This window comes from Platalea leucorodia (assembly GCF_965183815.1).
Source record: "Platalea leucorodia genome assembly, chromosome: 4".
NCBI lineage: Eukaryota > Metazoa > Chordata > Aves > Pelecaniformes > Threskiornithidae > Platalea > Platalea leucorodia.
Genome location: NC_138826.1, coordinates 31,713,052 through 31,734,932, shown reverse-complemented (window position 1 = coordinate 31,734,932; position 21,881 = coordinate 31,713,052). Strand labels below are relative to the sequence as shown.

General features: G+C 38.5%; 1 protein-coding gene across 3 annotated transcripts in view; it reads left to right on the top strand.

Annotated features, from left to right (window-relative positions):
- LDB3 (LIM domain binding 3) overlaps positions 1 to 21,881 on the top strand; it is a gene marked incomplete at its 5' end in the record, with an annotated part of 121,997 nt that overhangs the window by 38,561 nt on the left and 61,555 nt on the right. For all 3 annotated transcript variants that reach the window (XM_082310592.1, XM_082310591.1, XM_082310593.1), the window contains one exon: positions 11,657 to 11,732. In XM_082310592.1, the coding sequence (XP_082166718.1) occupies positions 11,657 to 11,732 (76 nt within the window). The remainder of the gene's footprint in view (positions 1 to 11,656; positions 11,733 to 21,881) is intronic.

Here is a 21,881-nt window from a genome sequence, read left to right as displayed (position 1 = left end):
GAGTTGAAGTATTTGGATGATTCCTGGAGAAAGAGACCTGTGATCCAGTGCTGTAGAAAGGTATGGGACCCTCCAGACCAGCTCTGCTTCCTTCAGTTTAGAAGGCAAAATACATATAGGACGTGAATTCTCTTTTGCTGAAGAAAAGAGAGCAGCAGTGAGGGGAGAAGGAAAGAAATTTCTTTGGCACTGTGCACTATTACTCAGTATAACTCCATGAGACATGATAGTATTCAGGCAAACAAGGCTGATATTCTAAAACATGAGATACTTATATAGATGCAGCTTATTCCTTAGAAACCTACATTACTCTAGATATACTGAGGGGGGATTGGTGCTAGTTCTGCTAGACAATGCTATGGAAGGCTATGATCATACTCTATAATGACCTGGGTTGTGGTGGAAAAAGACATTGCTTTGCTTTTAATCTTTTTGTGACCTCCTGGAGTTTAGTTCTCAGTCATTTTTCAGTATCAGTTTCTAATCAGTTACTTGAGCTACACAGCTGCCCCCAGGCATTTTAGTTCTGGGCCAGTCAAAGTTCATCTTTAACTGGCTGGTTGTCCCACAGATACGAGGCCATATACTTATTGTCCTACAGTATTCAGTTCACAGGTGAAAAATGAAATGCATGCAAAATCTATTTTTATTTCATACAAATGGGTTTCTTTTTTAAATTCACAGTAAATGCAATGCACGAGAGTGCAGTATTATTTGTCAACACGTTTCACTGGAGCATCCACAACATTCATTTGATCTTCACTCAAGGAATCTGATCATCCTCCTTGGAAAGGATTCACCAAATGTACTGGCTTAGTTTTGGAAAGTGCTGTAACATGAGTGCGCCTCATTCTGCTGGCACAAACATTCCTGTGACACTCTAAGACTCCTGCCTTGGCGTCACCCTGTGCTGCTGGAGAGGGGCAGGGAAGGTGCAGACTTTCTGTGCCTGCTGTGCGTTGACACAACCTCCCCCTCCCAGGGCATGCCAGTGATGCTACCATTCACTTCCAGTCACAACTGACTGTCCTTTTCTGGAAAATCATGAGCTAAATCATCCTTTTCTCTAGTGAAAGGGAAAGTGTCAGAGGCAAAGCTATGAGAGACTTATGGTAAATATTTAATAGCTTTCCTTTTTTGTGCAGTACCAAAAGATGGCTGATCCTGCAGTATTTATTTCAGGCCTACTATAAATAAAGCATGTGGTGACAGCAAACTGCAAGCAAGGGGAATTCAGTGGTTATTGTAAACTGCTTTCTTTTGTCTGAAGCTGTGAATAGTAACCAATTCTGTGCATGTTTTGGGTCTGCTGATGGGCACGTTTTAAATCAGAACCAGATTTAGGCTGCGTTTATGCTCAGAAGAATTAGAAGAGGATATCTATCCCAGTTTAAGAGTAAATTAAAACTATATAAACAATATTGATGAAAGCACAGTCTGAAATAGTGGTACTCAGACTATTCTGTAGAAGCATTTCCTAAAAGCATTGTAGGGGATGATTAGTAAAATCAAACAGAAACTGGAAATACGGATTTGGAATTTTTTTCCCTTCTTTGAATGATTCCATTACATTCATTAGACTAATGATGTTTTCATTCAGGGACTGCTTACATACTAGAGGTAGAATCTGAGCCCATATGAATGTGATTTTTTTTTTTTTTTTTTTTAAAGGAACACTAATGCTAGTGATAATTTGCTAGTGTTTGTGTTCAGCATTGTGAATATATCTCCTGAAATCCGTTCTTGGAGTGACTAAGTTTTTCCTGGTTGTTCCTGCCTTTCTGACTGCAGTCTTAAAAGTGTGGAAACTGAATGCTCGGTACCAAATGACTGCTTCTTGGATGAGGCTGCAGCAACACTTGTACACTCAGGAGTCCCACCTGGGGCTCAATAGCTAGCATAACAGCACTTAAAAGTCTAGGGAACAAGGACCACATCAAGACCCCAGTAAGGATCTCTGAACTACTGGATGCAGAAGTGAGATGGTTATGACCATGTCAGACTGCATGAAGGATATGAATGCCTACTGGCTATCAGAACACAGTATTTAACAACTCAGCCTTAAGTGTTGACAAAGATGTGCCATTTGCATTTGATAACATATCACTAGAAATGATGGACTCCTATCACATTTTCAAGTACAAATATGTTCATATTGCCATAGAAATATAGCCTGAAATTAGATGACACTTTGAAAAATCAAATAAGAGTATAAAAAGAAAAAATTAAAAAATGAAGCTCTGCCCTTTAATCCATTCCCTTGAGTTCTACAGAAATTATGTTTAAAAATGCCAGTATGATTCTCAGCAGGATATAAAGGTTAAGTTAAGTAAATACTGGCTAAATATCAGAAAGAAATAAATTCAAAGCTGGTGCAATGTTTGATATTCCATGTGATGTTCACTGGAATAATTATGATCTAGACTGGACCAAATACTGAGATCTGTGACCATGTGCACAGTCTGTGTTGGAGCCCTCCACAATTCACTCAGTGAGCACCTTAGTCTGTAGGTAACTGCATGTACCTGTACTCTGGAGAGGTATTGTAAAATCTACCTTCGGAAAGATAAGAAAAGGAGAGTAGTCAAATAGCTGCTTATGTGCTTTACTGAATCACAATGTGTAGAAATTGAAAATTTTAGGCAGATTAGTAGAAAAAGGAGAGGAACACTGATGGTGGATGTGACATGTGCTACTAGTTAGTTTATTTTGCTTAGACATGTGACTCTAGAACTTCTGAGAGCCATCTGCCTCCAACAGCCAAGGTTTCCTCCCCTAACTTCTGATGATGCTGTGTGCTCAAAGCATTAAAAAAGACATATCCTACTAGTGGATTAAGGAAGCTACCATGTATTACTGTGAGCTGAGAGAGCTGGCCCTCCCTCACTCCTCGTGAAACTGAGGTGAATCCCGCTGCATGCCCAGTTGTCTCTGTACGCAGGTATGAGAGGACAGCAGGATTTGTTAATAGATGTCAGGCTAGCATTTGGACAGGGCTGTGAGATACTTCAACTCCCTGCTACTTGCCTGTCTGCATCCTTTAACTTCCCCAATTAATGCTGTTAAAATTAATGAGCAGCTTTTTCCATGGTATCAATGTCAGTCACTGCAATAAATATAAATATATTCCTTACATGAGCAGTTTAATTGAGTGGACTGCTGTTTACACTCACTGCATATAGTGTCCTCCTTGGTTTTAGAAAAGAGCCTGGAAACTGTGGATATATGCCAAGGCTTTAAAGGGCAATGAAGTTTTCATTACAACAAGATTCTACTTAGGGATTAGAACTGTTCTCAGAGTGCACATCACTTTTTTTTTCCCCCCAAATACCAGCTTAGAGGTGAGGTTGAAAATCATTGGTTTATTTGTCTGAGAAATATTCTCTGGATGAGCTAAAGATAATCTCCATGTGAATCGTTTCACATATTATGTTGCACTCACCATGGAAAGGTCAAGATAGGTATCACGGGCACATCTCACCAGAGTCAATGGGCTGACACAACTTACTAAACACACAGGACAGTAGTAATCTTTCAGACAAATGGTCACTGGTTGCATTCTGCAATGAGGAAGTCGATACATTACCCAAAATGTTATGGTAGACAGGAAGGTCCCAATGTGTTAGGGCTGGGACCTTTTCTTATTGATTAACATTGATTAGCTGAAGCGTGGTCATGTCAAGATGTAAATTACACACTTGAAGCTAATCGGAATGGATGATACAGTATTTTTAAGAAGCGGAATGAGGAGTCATTCAGTCAGGTAAAATACTAAGGCTTTTCTAGATCAATCTTGTAATGTGTTATTTGTGCATGTGAGGCTCATAGTTTCCTTTGGATCCTTTTTACTGTGGTGTTTCTTGCCCACCAGCTACTATAAAAGCTGTCAGGCCTCATTCTTTTTTCACATCATCTTAATCATTGGTGTCCCATTGTCTCTTAGAAGAGCAGAGATACACCAAGGACCGTTTCGCCTGGTTTTCAGGCATCTTCAGGTGTTGGCCACCTCTTCGTGTCTGTGGCTGGTGTCTGTTGCAGCATGGCAATACCGAGTACTGGGCACAGGCTGGCCCTGTGGTGTTTCTGCATTACTGTAATGACAACTTCAAACAGTACCTGAGTACCTCAAAAGGAAACAATTTCTTTTGACAAGTCCTGGCTAACTTTCTTGACTTAGCAGTCTTAAGACATAGAGTTATGTTTCCAGTCAAAGTCTCTCAGATACAGGAATTAATGGAAAGCTCATTGAAATATTTTAGCTGGCAAATAGAAAAAGAGAAGTCCTAAATGAGGCGGGCTGTAGTTAAGATCTAATTATCCATGTTCACTAATTTTTCTCTCCCATACATGTCAATTAGAAATGCTCTAAAAGCCATGTGGCACACTGCAAGGTCCACATCCCAAGTAAGAGGAATTACAGCAAAATCAGCTAAGTAAATATGCTTAATTAACAGCTTCAGGAAACTAAAGAAAGTAATTTGTGGTCAGGATGCTCAAAGTATCCTGAGTTAGGCTTTTGCTTTTAGAAAATGTTGAGTGGCAAGACGAAAAATAGATTTCATCTGCGTAGTATTAGAAATCTGTTTGGATTTGGACAACACTTGAACTCCTCGGTATGAACAGAAGGCAGTTACAAAGCTTTATATTATTCTTTTGTGAATCATCATATCTTTGAAGTTTGGCTGTGACTCCCTGATTCTGGAGCTGGCTCTTTAGGGTGATGCTCTACAGCAGTCCCCAGTGCTGCTCTGAAATCTGTACCTGAATGACTTTCACCCTTAAGGAAGCTGTTAGAAAGCCAAGAGTTGCAGGACTGCGGCGGAGCCTGATGATACTTGAATGGGGATAGTCTAAATCTCAGGTATATTATCTGCATGGCAGGTGAAAATTAAAGAGGGGAAATCACTATGGTTCACTTCAGATATTTTTCAGGTAAAGAACTTATATAAATATTTGATACTTGATTCTTCGAAATTATTATTTGTTATGTTTACTGGGGAGAGTTGAATCACATCTCAAGATCAGGGTATGGTAGGCTACATACAAGCACGGAATCTTTATTCAGTGCCTCTTCTGCTCTTTATTAATAATAGCTAATTCTTTGCTCTACGCTATTAGATCCTTTCATAACCCAAATGGTTTTTTCTGCTCTTCTTAAACTAACAAATTATTTTATTATTTATATGTTTACCTTAAATAGGTTTATTTTTAGCATCTCTCAGTAATTATAAATAATCAATATAATCATGAAATCATTAATAATAAATGACTATGCTGAACTTAGAGATTCCAAGTGAGACACTATATTTGAAGGTTATATACCATTAAGTTTTGATCCCTCTCTGATAATTTAGTGGTATTTCAGCCTCTCGCTTGTGATTCTATAACACCATTCTCTATAGCTGGCAATCCAAATTCTACATTTAGCCAATTTATTATTGAGGTGAGAGTAGTGGTTTCCCATTTATAGTCAATACCTGTTTATATATTTCTGAGTATTTGAAGTACTGTGGTTTTGCCTGCATTGTGCTGAAAGTACCACTTCTATTCATCTTAATGTTTCTGCTGCTATTTTAAAGCAAGCTTTGAGAGGAACATCTGATGCTTTTATCTGATCAGTAATAGCCACAGAAAATATGTAAATGAAAAGTAGAAAGTAAAAAGAATGCATACCCTCCCTCTAACAGCTGAGTTAAAATGCATTTTACTTGTGAATCCTATGCTATTCTAATTGAGTTAGTATGGATAACTAGAAAAGCTGTGCAAAACTCCTGTAGTGAAATCAGAAGTCAAATGTGAATTTGGATTGGGTTAACATTCAAAATTCAGGTAAGTAGCATCGTGATTATAATCTGTGGATGAATGGTCTCAAGCGAAACTAGTAAAATGTCATACTTGAGCTTAAAACTAAGTTAGCTGCGTGAGAAATTTGAATGATGATAGTATAGTGATGTCAACAATGTTTTGCAAACTACAGTAGATCACTGTATAACTGAATGATCTATTTGGTAATTCAGCATTAAAGCAAGCTCATTTTCAAATTCTTATGATCTACTTATTATTACTTAGAAACAAAGTTATGGATATGATATAAATTAATGTATTTTTTCAACAGTGTTGGTGGTAATACACCTCTACATACAAATTCAACCCATGACAGCATAAACAAGTTCTAAAACTGGATGGAATTTCCTGGGGATGAACCCACATTTCTTTATGGGTTACGTGAGTTTTCAGTAGTGATAAGGAGAGGAAAGGTTTGGAAATGGTTTAAAAATACTGCAAAGACAGGAAGAAGAGGACAGCAAGGGAAAAAAAAAAAAAAACAAAAAACAACAAAACACAAAAACCACCAAAACAACAACAACAACAAAAAACCTGTCTGAAAAAAAAGGTGTCCATGCTCCATGGAGGAGTGTAGAGCTTGCTGTGTGCGTCAGGTGAGTGCCAGGCATGTGCTCAGCATCCACACTTAGTACTCTTTGGAGAACTGTCACATGCAGAGCAGAGCTGCAGGGATACTGGCAGAGCCTCCCCATTTGCCCTTAGGAGCTGCTGGGGTGGAGGAATTTTAGGGTTGGTACTGAGTCAACTAAGAGGAGATGATGGAGGCATCGGTAGCCAGTTGCTCCATGCTGGAGGGCAGAATGTCAGGCAGTTCAAGAAAGAAGGGATTTTGCATAGCAGGAGGGAAGGGAAGAGTAAAGAAGATGCAACAGGCACTGTGCAGATGCCACAGAAGTAGAAAGGGTCAGAGAGACACCAGGAGAGTAGAATTTGCTTCTGCAACATTGTTTAATACATACTCCTTTTCAAAAATCTCAGCTTTACGCATATTCTCTCCAGTTCCCTTTCTCTCCTTCCTTTCACAAAACTCTCCAAGGCTTCATCGCTTTTCCTTTCCCTTTCTATCCCATAATGTTTGCAGCTGCCCCTGACTCAGATCCTTTCTAAGGGAAAAAGGGTATTACATACTACCAAACAAGTTTTATTTCATAGATTTTCTTGGGTAGCAGCTTCCCTTTAGGTTGGTGCCATTTATGCATAAGAAGTTTTTGTCCCTATATTGCTGCGGGTATGAACATTAGGTCTGGAAAGCATAATTGCATATCTTGCAATCTGAGTGCAGCACAATGCAGGTAAATAATTAATAAATTAGTCATCCAGCCAAATGCTAATATTTGCATTCACCATTGATACATAGAGAGGAAAACTGCTGATGGAAATACTTTTCAATTTTATTGCAGGCACAGATAATATCCTTAGAGAGGGAAAGTAGGTCTTGAACTAGCCCCAAAGTGATCACAGTTATATTTGAAGTACTGTGAAATGCTCAGGGTTTTGTCTTTTTAATTCTCATTGGAGTCACTAAAACTGTTTGCTGATGTCCCAAGCAGGGCTTAGAGAATTAAACCATGGTATCATGACACTCAAGATTTTCTGCTCAAGACTTAGAAACAAGAAGAGTCTTCTGTTTGGCTACTTAATTCACTGTTTAGCTGAAGATTTAACAGACACATTACTGATCTTAGCACTTATTAAATGGACACCTCAAATTGATAACCATGAGTAATATTTAGTCTGTCCCTTTTATGTCTCTTCCTCCCACACCCATGCCAAATTGTCAGGACCGTTATTGCATTAAAACAGATATGTCGTCAGAAGCCCAATTCTACACGCTCTGTTGTTTTGCATTCTCCCACTCTGCTCCAGAACGACTCCATTTCAATTAGGTGATAAGTAAAGTATGTAAAATGTTTTCTAAGCATTTCTAACCCTAATCTGTGTTATTACCTTTCCATGCACTTGACCCTTTTTCATTTTCTAGTGGTTGAGATATTAAGATACAATTATTAAGATGCTCAAAGAGGTATAAATAAGTGCTCACGTGTAATAAAATTAAAGCAAAAGCTTAAAAGAAAAGAAGTGTTGATTTTAGCTGTCCTGAGAATTAGAAAAAAGATAGACACTGACTGGTGAAGATGATACGAAATATAAAAAAGCCACGTGAAGATGAAAAAGAGCTATTATCTGTTAGATCATGTCACCTCTCTGTAAGTACAGTATCGTGCTCCCCTGAGGACATGGGTCAGACTGATAGTGCATTACAGAACTCTTCCGCAGCCCGCTCTTAGGCAGGCAGCTCCTCTTAATGCAGTTGACTCCTAATGAACATTTGTTGTGAGTGCAAAGATACCAGGATTGAAGTCAAGTGCTCTTCAATTAAAGATATATTTAGGTAGGTGGGAACAAGTAGAAATTTAGACAGCCGTATCAGCAGCGCTATCAAAATTGAACGGCTTTGCAGAACTACATCCATCTTGGTTTTGAACTTCATTAAGAAAGAGAACCAGTATTGAGAGAGAGGGGAGGTATGTATGTGGAAAGGAGGAGAATTTAAAAAATACCAGAATGATGTATTTGGTCATCATTAAAACTGTTTTGAGTTTTCATTTTGAAATGAGGTTTTTGTTCCCATTTTTAACTTCAAAAATGTAGAACAAGATGTCTAAAAGTCAAAATCAAATTAATTGCTTCAGAAAAACAATCTTGATAGAACATTTCAATGTCAAATCTAAAATTAGCAGTCATTTCTGAAATTTGGACTTTGATCCTCCCATAGCCGTACTAAGCAAGTACATTCCCTGAGTGTTTGGAATAAAATAATTTTGCAATCAGTGGATTAAAATGTAAACCTGGACACACACGTTTGCAACAGCACTATCATCACTTGAAAAGCAAACTTGTGGTGCTGCAGGATTTGATTCATCTAGCAAAAGAGAGAGCAAAAAAAAAAAATGTCCTGAACTTGCAGATGTTTTTTCCTGAGGAGTAATGGCTCTTATGTAAATAATCACTTTATTCTGTAAGTGCATACACTTTCATTCCACAAATTGACTTCACCTCTTCTGCCCTTTTCTCTGGTGCAAGCCTCTGCTAAATCTAGCAAGGCTCATCGTTCTCTTTTTAAATATCAAAGCTATAAACATCCAGGGCAGAGTTATGTAGGAACCTCATTTTTTTTAAAGTAACATCTTGAAACCTCAAAGTCAGTGTGAGATAAAAATCTTGGTTGGATAACACTGTGAATGACAGATGTAGCTTATCAGTGACATGGAAGGAATACAGCTTTTTAACATCATCTTCTGTGGTCAGGTAATGAGGGAGAAAAACCAGACATACAATAAACAATAGCAGTGATGGAGTACTCTGGTAAATAAATTTGTTTGCTGCCATACAAATATTTTCCAGTTATGCATCAAACATGCAGTATGTGGTTGTTTGCTATACGTCTGTATGGGACCAACGTTTACAGTGCTGAGCAACTTTGGCACTAAAATTCATGATCAGCGAGTAGAGCAAAGGTGACACTTAGTGTCTGCGCTGCCCAGCCGTGGTCTTGAGTACGCCCAGGTCCCCCCACGTCACTTCACAGAAATAACTGGGTGTACCCAGAAATGACACCAGTGGAAGGAGGATCCAAATTTCCCCCTAAATCTTTGTTCATAAATTGTCACTGTCAATTTTCAGCCACTCTTGACTGTGTTCTGGGCTGCAGTTGATTTTTTTTTTCCTTTCTCTTTTTTGCTGTCTTTCATGATACATGTGCATGTCTCATGAATATGATTTATTGTTTCTCTTTTTAAGCTAAAATGGTTGGAGGAAGGGTATGGCACTCACTCCTGAGGGAAGATCAGTTAGTAACTCGCCTGAGGAAGGTTTGTTCTAGGCGGTTAGTGATTAGCTCTTGTTCTTAGAACTTGAAGGTATATATTTCTCAGATAATTATGTCTTAGGGAGTATATTGTGATATATTCCGACTGTGAATATCAACGTTAGTGCCTTTTACAATTTTCTAGCCTCCTGTTTCAGGAATGCTTTGTCAGTGGGTTTCACAGGTTAGTTACCTATTGTTTAACAAAATGCCACTTTCCATTGTCTCCTCAAACTATGTTCCTTTTCATAGTACCTCGCTGTGAGGTAGGCACCTATTACATCGTCTTTGTTTTCAGCTCTCAAAGTAGCATGATTTTCATATCTATTCTCTCTATGGAAATCTTCCAGTTCCTGTAAGGATTACTCCTTTTCCCTAGGGTTTTTTTGTTTGTTTACTCCTGCTTATGGAAATATTTTATGTGTGGCAGCTAGAGCTAGATACACAGCTCAACGTGAAGCTAGGTATTAATGCAGGGATTGCCACTATGGATGAGCCCAGTTTTTGTCTAGCTCAGCTTTCTGTCTCTGATAGATGCCACTGGTTAAGTATTTCAGAGGAAAGTGTGACCCTCAGTAAGGAAATAATGAACCTAACACAGAAGATCTTCCACTATCAGTCTTTTAAGTTGTGCCGTGAAAAATGAGAATCTCTATGGCTACATATTTTTACCCAATCTAAAGCAGCTATTGGGGTTTTTGTTGTAAGTATAAATACCTAATCCTTTCTGAGATCCTGCTATTCTCATAGTCTCAATGATGTCTTGTAACAATGAGTTTCACCTCAGGTTAATCAAGTACTCTAGGAAAAAATGTTTGCTTTTATCAATTTTATATATGTTGTCTTTTCAATTTCACTTAATGTCCAGGACCATAGCTTTATTTTCCTTTTTCTACCATTCATTATTTTCTAAGCCTCTGTAATGTCTTCCCTTATTCATCTCCTGTCTAAAGCAAACAATTCTGAATGTCTCAGTCACTTCTACTTGATTTGTATGCTTTTAAGTCTTTTTATTTCATTTTTGTACCTGTCCTAGTTTTGAAATGTACTTTTTAAAGATGAGAATTCCGGGCATAATCCTGATCTGTAGGTTGGCAATAGGATATTACTTGTATAATTCTGATTCTTTTGACTATTTTTACATTTTTCATTTCATTTTCTCTGGTGATCCCACGTGTAGTGGGAAGATTTCAGGGGGATGTTCGGCACTATGCAGGTTTGTGCAACACCTCCCACAAATACGTCTTCACTTACCTGAGCATTCTAGAGTGCTTCAGTTAGCATTTGTCACTGTGCTTTCTTCATTATGTTCCAACGAAAGGGCGAACTGTGTGTTTTGAAAGCATTTTAGTGGCATTTATTTTTGTTTTTTAGATGATCATGTATGCATATTTGTCAAATACAGGTAAAAGGCAGGCATTTGGAGTGGAGTGTGGTTAATTCAGTAGTGATCTGCTCCTTTTGAAACTAAATTGTCTGAAATGAAGCCCATGTTTCTTCCTGCAGAGAGGTTTAAATTATGACAGTTGCTATACAATTTAAGCTATTAAATAATAATCTTTTGAGGAGTTGATCTTGAGATGCCACAGTACCAAAGTTTGGTCTCTGCATTTTAAGACACTTTGAAGTCCCTTTTTCCAGAATGCTGCCCAAACCTGAATTTATCTAGTTGTGGCTGATTGTCATCTATGAAAATGCAGTTTGTCACAAGGTACTGCAAAATGGATGATCTCCGAAGTCAGAGGTTGCTTCCGTAACTGGCAGCTTTTCATCATTGAGAGAAACTATATCAAACTTTTTCTCACATTTAAGACCTTTATAAATGAGGATGTAGAAAAAAACATGATGATCACATATGATCATGCATGAAATTAGAGATGAAAAGTAGGAGTCCAGATTGCTAATATTTTTTCTTTTTTTTTTTTGGGGGGGGGTCCTCAGATCTAAACGTCCAGTGCCAGTTTCAACCACAGCACCCAGAATTGACTCTCCCAGGGCTGTAATTCCCCACCAGAAGGTACGTGACACATTTCTCCTCAGCCAAAGTTAATACCATTTCTATCTACCGCGGTGAAGGCAAATACCTACTACAGGAAATAGCTTTTGCCCACCCCAAATAAGTGAACATTGAATGAAGCACAGGCAGCAAAGCTGCCACAATGCAATGTATTAGTGATCTGTATTTTGCTAATTTCTGATTAGCAGAACCAAAGCATCCAGCTATCCTCTGACGTGATCTGGTCTAACCCATTCTCAGCAGTTTGTTTTCATCTAGGCTGCAAGAGGCTACCAAAGCTTCTCAAAAGATACATTTGCTTTTGTAGATTCTTGGGGGAAAATCATTAAACTGTGCCTCAGTGTATCCAAATCCTGACTACAACTGAAAAGACACTGATTTGGAAAGAGGGCATTAGGGCATTTGAAAGCTTGCATCACATTGCATTCTTGTCACATTATTCAAAAGACATGAGAATAAAAAATAAAGAGGATAAGTCAATTTAATGATTAACAGCAAGTGGCAGAGGAAATGGATGGCTTGGTTTCTGTTGTCAAAGCTCATCATCTTCCATAAAATAAATGTTCATATTAGAATAAACAGCATTCCTTGACTGTACCTGGCAACTCATCATCTGTATCTTTGGAGGCACTGAGGAGCAAGGATACCTGAAAGATGGTATATATCCTTAGGCTCAAGCACTGGGTAGGACATTTGTATTGTTGATGCATTTAATTAGATAAATGGAGAGGACATAAATTGCTGCAACTTTACCCCTTCTGTGAGTGCCACGTTCATCCCTAGTAGTATAAATAAGAAACACTGAATTTGGGGAATTAGGTGATGTTCTACTGTTTTTGGCAGTTCTGACTTCCATAGATCAATTTTAAGTAATTTTTATAAACGCTATGCTTTCCAAATTCAGAGCTCAGAAAGTAACATCGTCCCTGTAACCGCTGCAAATATGTTCAAACTACCAGAAGAAAACGCACTTGGGGAGAATAATTTGATTCAGTTTTATTTTGTCAAATTTGAAATGAACCTGTCTGGCCATTTTTCGATTGAGACAGAAATAATGTTATTTCGCTCTGGATCTTGTAAACTTTTTGGCAAGATGAAATTAAGACTTTATCTTGCTCAGAGTTGCTTCACTTATATCGTGATTTTATAAAAGTTATCTTGGAGGAAGTTATTGGAAGAGTCACCAAACAGTACTGTGAATTTCCTAGAGTAAAAACGATGGATCATTGTTTTAGTTAGACTGGTGTTCGACTGCACCAGCAAAGTAATAGGGACAGGAAGGGGGAGAGAGTACTTATTTTCCCTCAAGAACTACACAGAATGCTGTTAGTTTTCAAGGCATGGCTCTTCAGAGTTACTCACCAACACAAGATTGACAACTGTCTTTTGGCACCCTCAGTAGCACCTGTGCAGGTATGACAAATTTGCCTACTTCCACCACAGGCACGTAAAAGCTTTTATACATCAGATTTTCATGACTTTGTATTAGGTGCATTTCTTCCCTGGCGAGTGTCAATTTTAAAATTACTGCCATAGGTATTCAAAGCTGTTTACCACACAAACCATTTTTCTCCATAAACTATCTACCCTATAGAAAAGATAACTCCACGCACTGTAGGTTTTGTTTTGTTTTGTTTTTAAAGGTCCTAAAAGTGCCTTTGGCATGAAAGCTATAAAGTCACTTTACAATTCCTATTTTAACCCTTCAGAGAGAGATGAGGATCAAAGGACTCAACCCTTTTTCAGGAGCATGTTCTCTCACACTTGAGCATTCTGTGCACTGGTGCTTGGGAAAGGTTTATAGGAGCTGTTGGAGGCAGCCTATTCTGAATGGGCTACAGGCAGTACTTGCAGCTGGAAAAGAGATTAACTGGGACCTTTCTGGAGGAAAAGGGTGGCATCTAGGAGAAGGTATGGTGGGAAACAGGCTACCTAGCAGTATTCAGAAAGGTCGTCTTAGGTGTAGGGTCTTTGGCCCAGGGGGAAGAGGTAGCAGTAGAGTGCTGGAGGGGGGGCCCTTTGCAGGTCAAGAGGAGTGATGCTTGTGTCACTAGTATACGCTAGTAGGCAACAGTAATTTTTAACTGAAGAAAACAACTTCTCTGGGGGTGGTTTGGAAGGGAATGAAAGCATTGAACCATTGCAGAAATCTCAAAATCCAGAATAAAAAGTCTTTACTGATACAAACAGTGGTATGGGGATGTTGCAATAAGGTATGTTACAGTAAATATACTTTAAAAATCAAGGTTTCTTTGCTTGTCCCTTTATTATTTCTAGTAACAATATCACTGTAGAAATGAAGAATTCCGTGACACATAGGCAGAAGCTGTCACCTCCACGTCACTGCTTGACAGCGTTTAGACTCTGATGGTTCACATGAAATGAACTCAATTGCATTTCAAAAAAACAGCAAAAAGCTACATTACAAGACAGTCCCGACAGTGTTGTCCTCAAACATTGAGAGAAGTTTTTCTCACCTTTTTCTGAGTCAAGGTTAAGGCATGGCAGTGTTAGCTAAAAATCTGCATGTGCAAGTTCAGTGTCTAGTTTAAACCATAAATTCTCTTCTACATTATTGCTGATCTGATTGCAGCTTCCACTAATTTTCAAGCATGTATTTCTTCTTTCGCTGCTATGGTCATGGTTTTTTGTGTTTTAGCATACATTCTTTTACAAAGATGTAAGGAAGGTATAAAAACCCCAGAGTTCTTCACCATGATAGAAATTTTTCTACATTCCACAAGTAACATACATTCTCTCCTTACTTTCTTGAGCTGATCAATGTTATGGATGATACAGGTTCTGCAACCATAAATATGGCATCAACTGAACTGTAGGGCTATTATTGGAAATAAAAGTTTGACTGATTTAGTCAAATCGTTTTGATTTAGTCAAAAGATTTAGTCGAGTCTTTTGCACAGGTGTGGCCTAGCTGGAAGAAAGGGCATAACTAATGCTGAAAGCATTCAAATAACAAGAAGAGTAAGCATGAGTCCAAGGATTGAAACTAAGCTGTCATCAGTCAGAGAGTTCCTGCAGCTTTTCAGGGGTGGCACAACACAGGTGAAGATTCAGCTCAGTGCAGTTCAGAATGTTCAAGATGAAGCTTTAAGGCTAAGCATAGCTTTAACATTTGTCCCTTTGCATAAATGTATTCTGATAGCCTCTTTAATTTTAATAATATGACTATGTGTTGTCCTGTTTATGAAACAGTAGTGAATACACTTACTTCAGAGTCCCAGTGAGGATCTCGTAATGCTCATGATTTCTTTCCTGCCAAATTTGGGAACCTATGTGGCTAAGAGAAAATAGATGAAGAAATTATTGACTTTTTAAGTAAAGCATAGGACGGAAGAGCTGGGTGAGCCAAAAGCTATTTGTTGGATGTCTTTGAGCAGAGTCATTTAATGCCCTGGTGCCTCCATTTCCTTCTTTCTATAAAAAGTTTAAAGCAACAGCTGCTTCTTGAGCATGTTGGGAGGTCAAATTCATTAGTATAGCATTAAAATTGTTCTCCCAGAAGTGCAAAAGGTGAAATAAAGACTGTATGGTCACAGCAATAGATAAATAGAAGGTGGACTGTCAAAGGAAGAGGACCTAAAAAACTGGTGTTGTGTCTTCCCATTTAAATTTGTTTCTCACTTCTCTGATACATAAGAAGGAGTATTTGCCTTTCACAGAAATTGAATATTTATAAAGAAAAGAATATTTCAGAATGGAAATTGAGATAATTCATAGCTTCCTTCTATTCCCAAATGTTTGAGACTCCTCTACGTTTATCAGTTTTAAGCTCATTCACCGACATTACGCTGGGAAATTAAACACAGTTTTCCCCTCGTAGTAAGGGATTGCTGCAGGGTCACAGCATCTTCCTCGAGGGAAGCAGCCCATTGCTCAGTGTCAGAGCCTCCTCTTCTGGTCGGCTGAAGGGTAGCATCAGGCTTGCACAGTTTGAAATGTTAGCTTGCTTTTCCAGCCACGTTGACTGAAACAGAGTGGGATGAGAGAGATGGGAAACAGGGGAACGCTTGTTACTGTTGGCTGCATTTCATGTGATGTGATGCTAAAAGCCGTGCTGCACCTCAGTATTAGAAATTTGACCTTCACATTCAGAAACGGTTTCAGAAATGCTGCATTGATCTGGTTTTGCCACTGAACCGGAGAAAAAAAGATTCTAAAATATCCTACCAGGGATAAACTGAATGCGAGATTCTTTGTCAGTCACAAAAAGAAAGAGCTAAATAAGCTGATTATTGGACAGCAATTCTTTAGAAGTTATACAGCTGCTCTCTTAGACGCTGCCTGTTTCATCCCTTTCCCCGCAAACGCAGGGAAAACAACTGCCTTAAAACTACCATGGATATTAGCTCAAAATGGAGAATGCTAACCTGGCACTGCTGCGTTCCTAGGAATTCTAGTGTTGAGTTATAGCATGCTGGTATTCCAGCTAGAAATTCTTTGAGGAGTGAAACCAAAACTCCATTCATATCATAAAGGTGAGCAAAATCATCAACCGTCATTTTTTATGGTGGTCCTATAATTTTCCCTTTACCTACTGTTAGTGTCCAGTAACACCAAAACTATGAAAATGCATTAAGATTAAAGAAATATCTGGCATTTCTCTCATTAGCAGTTGAAACTGATACTTTATAAGCAGATCTTCTTGCATGTCCTTTTATTATGGGGTTTAGAAAGGAAACCCACAGTTAATGCAGATAAAAGCCACAGGGTTTTCAGGGTAACAAACAAATATAACTCGGGCATATCCTTTTTTGTTCTCTATTGCCTTTGTTTGTTTGTTTGTTTTAATATTTGTTTTGTCCCTCTCTTAATTTATGAATGTGGCCTTGTGCATTTGTACGTCTTTTACAACACATTTTTAGAGAGAATCCCTGTTTTCTGTTTGTTTAACTTGGAAGCTTGCAGTAGGCCAGTTAAAGGTTGGTTGTTTGCTGTTTTCTATGTCAGGGTATAATGACTGAAATGTGTAATTCAAATGTATTTATTTAAAAAGGCATAGTCTGAAAAATGCTTTTAGGATTATCTGTTTCTACAGCCTCAGGCAGCTATTAATGCCAGCTAAAATCCCTTCCTCTTTATTATTAAGAAAAATGTTCTCAGTTCATTTTATCTGCCTTACATTTCTGATTCAAAACATCTTAAATGTATTCAGTGTTATGATTAATTATATCTTTAGACCTTTAGGGCGTTTTTTGCAATTAATTTTAATTAATCAGGCCATATCATCGTGATTTTTCAAATGTAATCTCCCTAAACTTAAATATGCAATATAGAAAAATCCAAGAGGAGAATATAAAATATTTATCTTTCTAGTGAACCTTAGTATCAAAATCAGCAAATGACGTTAATGATAACTAATACTAGCAAAAGTAGGGAATCAGAGGCCAAATTATTCTCAGGCCTATGCTTCATGGGAGGCTGTGGGGGAGATGCGTGTAGGATGTTAAAGATGGCAATTGAAGCAGTGCCAGCCCAAATGAGGCAAAATGTCCCTGCAGGCCACCACTTGCTCTTGTACTGGCTTTCACTGAGGGCAGATTGTGGGCTCCATCCCTTCTTCAGGATAAGGTCCCTGCCTGTCCCTGCTCCCCAGAGCTGGACTGCAGCTTGTTGCCAGCATTACTGGTGGGCCTCTTAACGGTGAGCATCACGGCATCTGGGTACCAGTTGTGGCTGCAGCATATCTAGGTCCAGAGGGAGAGGTTGAAGTGATCCTTCTGTAGCAAAAGCAATGTAGCCCGAGTCAGGCTGGAGCCAGAAGCTTCTGAGATAAACTACAAATTGATATTATGGCTCTAGAGAAATCTGTCAATTGTCAAGCATTCAAATAGTTTGTTGGGGACCTCAGCTATAGATTTCTTTTATCCAAAGCATGTAATTACAGACAAACAAAAGTGAAGAATAAAACAGGTTTTGAAACTATATAATTCATTATTTTAAAACATGTGCTGATGAGTTCCAGCACTCAGGATGCTAGGTTCAAAAGGCAAACATTAAAGAGATGTTAAAAATGATCCATATTAGAATCTTGCTACTCATGTTCCGGTCACTGAACCTTTAGAAGTTAAAGGATAAGAAAACTGAGAGTAAAGTTATAAAATGCCCCCCTGAAAGTGAAGTTTGTATTCCTCTTTGATAAAATTGTCCATGCTGCAGGTAGGCAGACTTCCAAAAAGTATGGAGCTGCGGTCACTACACGCTGCCAGTAGCCGGAAGGAAATGAGGCAGTTTAACCCTAGGGGTGCGCTGTGCTGCCCGCGAAGTGCTGAGTACCCTCCAGTCCTAGGGATTTAGATGGTGTTACACCAGAATGAGCTTGACGCAGTGATAGGGTGTTTGAGGCAAGACGAGCACAGAAGTTTTACATGAAACTTCCTCAGAACTCGTGCGACAACTTAGTTCCTGCATTGCGTTGCTGAAAAAGCAGTAGTTTTCTTTTTTGATATTACCTTTTATTTTGGTTTCACTAAGCTGCATTAATAGCAAGTCATTTATGAAACTGAAGCACAGTACTGCATTTTTCCAGGGTGAGGTTTTGGTAGAATGTTTCTAATTTGAGCACCAGCCCAGACTTCTACGGGTATAGCTATTGTAGGAGAGATTCCTGTGACTTGGACTAAGACAATACATCCTGCTGTCCTAGTTAGGAATATTGTCTGGGAATATTGACTGTAGGATCATACACTCATCATCTACATACTCATGCACACATTCCTTCAAGTGGAAATTCTGCAGAAATGAACAGAATAGAAGCATCCTCTCTGTTGAGCAGTACCTGTTCTCGAGTCCTGTTGGTCTACCTGCTAACCATGCTGCATGGCCTAATTAGCATGAACCAGAGCCTATGAAAGCAATGCAATGCGTGGGCTTCAATAACGTGAAGTGTACTCATGGAAAATAGAATGGTGTGGTTTAGAATCATTGTTTTTATAATAATGGCATTGACTTTTATGTTTGTATATTATCTCAAATGATTCTGACCTCAAGACATTTTTTAAGATTTCTTAATTATCCTAGAAATTAATGGACAATGTTGTCTTTATATAAAATTACTGCTATGAGGTTGACTAGCAGCAAATGCTCTTTTAATGCTAAGCTTTATTTGTTGATTTAAACTAAAACCCAGTAAAAAAAATGCCTGAGTATGTTTTCCTTCCCTTATTTTGAAACAATGCATTTCTTTGTTGAAAATCTTCCCTGAGAGGTTGGATGTGTTGGACCCAATCTATTTATTGCAAGTTTATCAATATGTTTAGAAAGCAGTAATTGCAGATATGTTATTTTTGCATGTGTTCTATGATTGCTCTTTTCTTTTTTTCTTTTCTTGGCCTGCATGTTTGCTACTACAGGAACCTGCTTGGGAAATCAATGGCAACAGAACAACCTTCAGTCCTCTAACTAACACGGCGACTGGGCCTATGGGTAGTATTTTAGCAACCAATGGAACGTTTTCAGGCTACCTCAACAAGCAAGAGATCAGCTTTTCAAATAGCTCTTCCTACTTAAAGACTACCACAGTTAGATCTTCCATGTCCTCTCAGTCTGTGACTCCTGACATTTCACCTGCAAAGAGTAATCTAGGTTCAAAACTAAGCCCTGTATTGACTGATGGCAATAGTCCTTTACACCAGCTGAGCCCTGCAAGGCAGTATAACAACCCTATTGGCCTTTACTCAGCAGAGACTCTAAGGGAAATGGCTGAGATGCATAAATTAAGTCTCAACCGAAGGGCTTCGGAAGGTGGACTTCCTAGAGGGTAGGTAACATGGTAAAATATTCAATATTTCGATAAGTAATGAATTTGCTGAAAAATGAATGTAATAGTACCTACCCTATTGTGCATTTGTCTGGTAATCATGATTAAGGTCTGGAACAGTCATTAAATTTTCCAGTACCCCCCAAAACATATACACAGTACCATTACAGAATAACTCTTGGTCTTTGGTATCTGAATTGCAATACGGATTGGCAATAGTCACCAGAGCATGAGGAGGAACACTGTGACTGAAGTAACTGTGATCATCTCAGGGTTCTGGCATTTAGTGATTTAAACGAATGCATGTAGTCTCCTAGAACCGAGTATCACTGTCAGCCATTATAGCAGCAGCTATAAAACAGATCTGATCTTTGGTACTTTCCCAACAAGAAATTGGTTTGTGCAGCAAATCTGACATGCTAGTCTACTGGAGTGTCCCGCTATAATTCCTGCCCTAACTTATTGGCTTTCCTATGCAAAATGAGTCAAACTTGCAATATTTTGAATCCTCTGGTTTGAACATTGTCTGTCTGATATCCGTTAGCTGTGCTCTTAACTTGTATGTAACAAGGAATGATCTCTAGATACTACCCAGGCAGTTTGATCCCATGCTGTCAAGGTTTTCAGTGTTACCATATTGCAGATCAACTGTTTTATTAGTAGGTTCTTGAAGTGAGGAGCTTGGACTACAATACATGAGAAAAAGCAATGAGAAACAGGTTTTCATAATTTTTCTACCTTCGTGTATTAACTTGCAAACAAATCTCTAAGCTTTTGTGTTTATTTAAAATGAAGAGAAATTTCTTGTTATGAATTTGGGGAAAAGTGTACTTTTGACACTAGGGACTTGGCTATATGAGGAAAACCAGAAAATTGAGACAATCCACTCGAGGTCTGATAGCAAATGCGTGTTTTTCAAGTACTTCATATCCCATTGCAGAAGCTTTGCAAGAGTAAAACCAAGGGGTTTTAAATTGTAGCAAAGTAAGGATGTTTTATCCTTATAAAAGAGCATATATACATGTTCTAGATGATTCAAGCGGTTTAGATGATTCATTGTAACTCTCTTGAGTACTCGACATTAACAATCCTAATTAACTTATCTGAAAAAATCCTATCCTCCCTTCTCATACTCGATAATTAGGAAAGGCAATTAGTGTTTAAAAGGAAATAATTTCAGTTAGTAGCAAGATCAGCAAAATAAACCTCAGAATGCTTCTCTTAATTTACAGTTTTCTTGAGGAAAACTAATCCTTGTCTTATTTCAATATGCAGAGTTTCCTTGGGGTATATCTCACTATCTTTCTCCCACTATCTTCACAACCCTCCTTAACATCTGCAAGGGGGAGGGTGAAGGGGCTGCATTTTGGATGGCTCAGCATTCTGACTATTTCTTCGTTATCAAAATTACAACACAGCTGCATCCATCACTCACCGGTCAATGTGAACCATTCTGTTGACTCCAGAGGGCATTGCGATAGGACTACATAATATGACAGTGATTGTTGGGGTGCAAAAAAGGTGTACCTGCAGAAAACACTTCACTGTCTTCACTCTGCTGCTTTTCCATGTTTTATGTCTCCTTTATATGTACACATTACTGCACGCCTGTGGAAGTGCACTGAATTACAAAGCAAGGTTCTACCTTAGAAGAACCATCTAGGATTTATTCTTTTTTAGTTTGAACGAAATTTTAGGAAATTGCTGACTATCTACCTGTAATATCTGTAGCATTGATGAACAAATAAGAAAATCTATGAGAAATCATCTAATGTTCTGTTAAAAAATTCAGCCTTTATCCTGGAGCCTAGGAACAATCTGAAAAGATGAAAGAGCCCAGAGCTACTAAGTACATGTGCCTTTTCAGGTAATTCCTCTGAGACTTAGAGAATTGTACATTTCTGTTTACATGCAGAGAAAATTCAGAGTTCAATAATCTTGTCATTCCCACTCCCGCTTGAGTGTTATCCATGAAGTGAGAGACGTCTTTCCTGCTACTCTGTGGAGAGTAACATGGAACCTGTAACTTCCTTGGGACTTGGTATCATCCATGATAGTCTCCATCTCATTGCGGATATATGTGAAAGAGTGCACAAGGAAAGCACTGTGAGCTCTGCAAAATCAGCTCCGGACTTTGTGGGCATTCTTATCATATAGTACAACACGAGATGCTGCGTGAAAATTGTGAAGTTACGGTGCTCCGAAACTGTGAATTTATTACACATTTATGAACATGCATTTAGCAGTATAGTAAAAGCTATGAGAAAATTCAGGTTTGGAGGTTGATCTTAAGGTATATTTCGTATTTCAATTTGGTGTCCTTTTCACCAAATCATTTAAACTTAATTGTGTGAATTGCTGTTAGAGGTTTA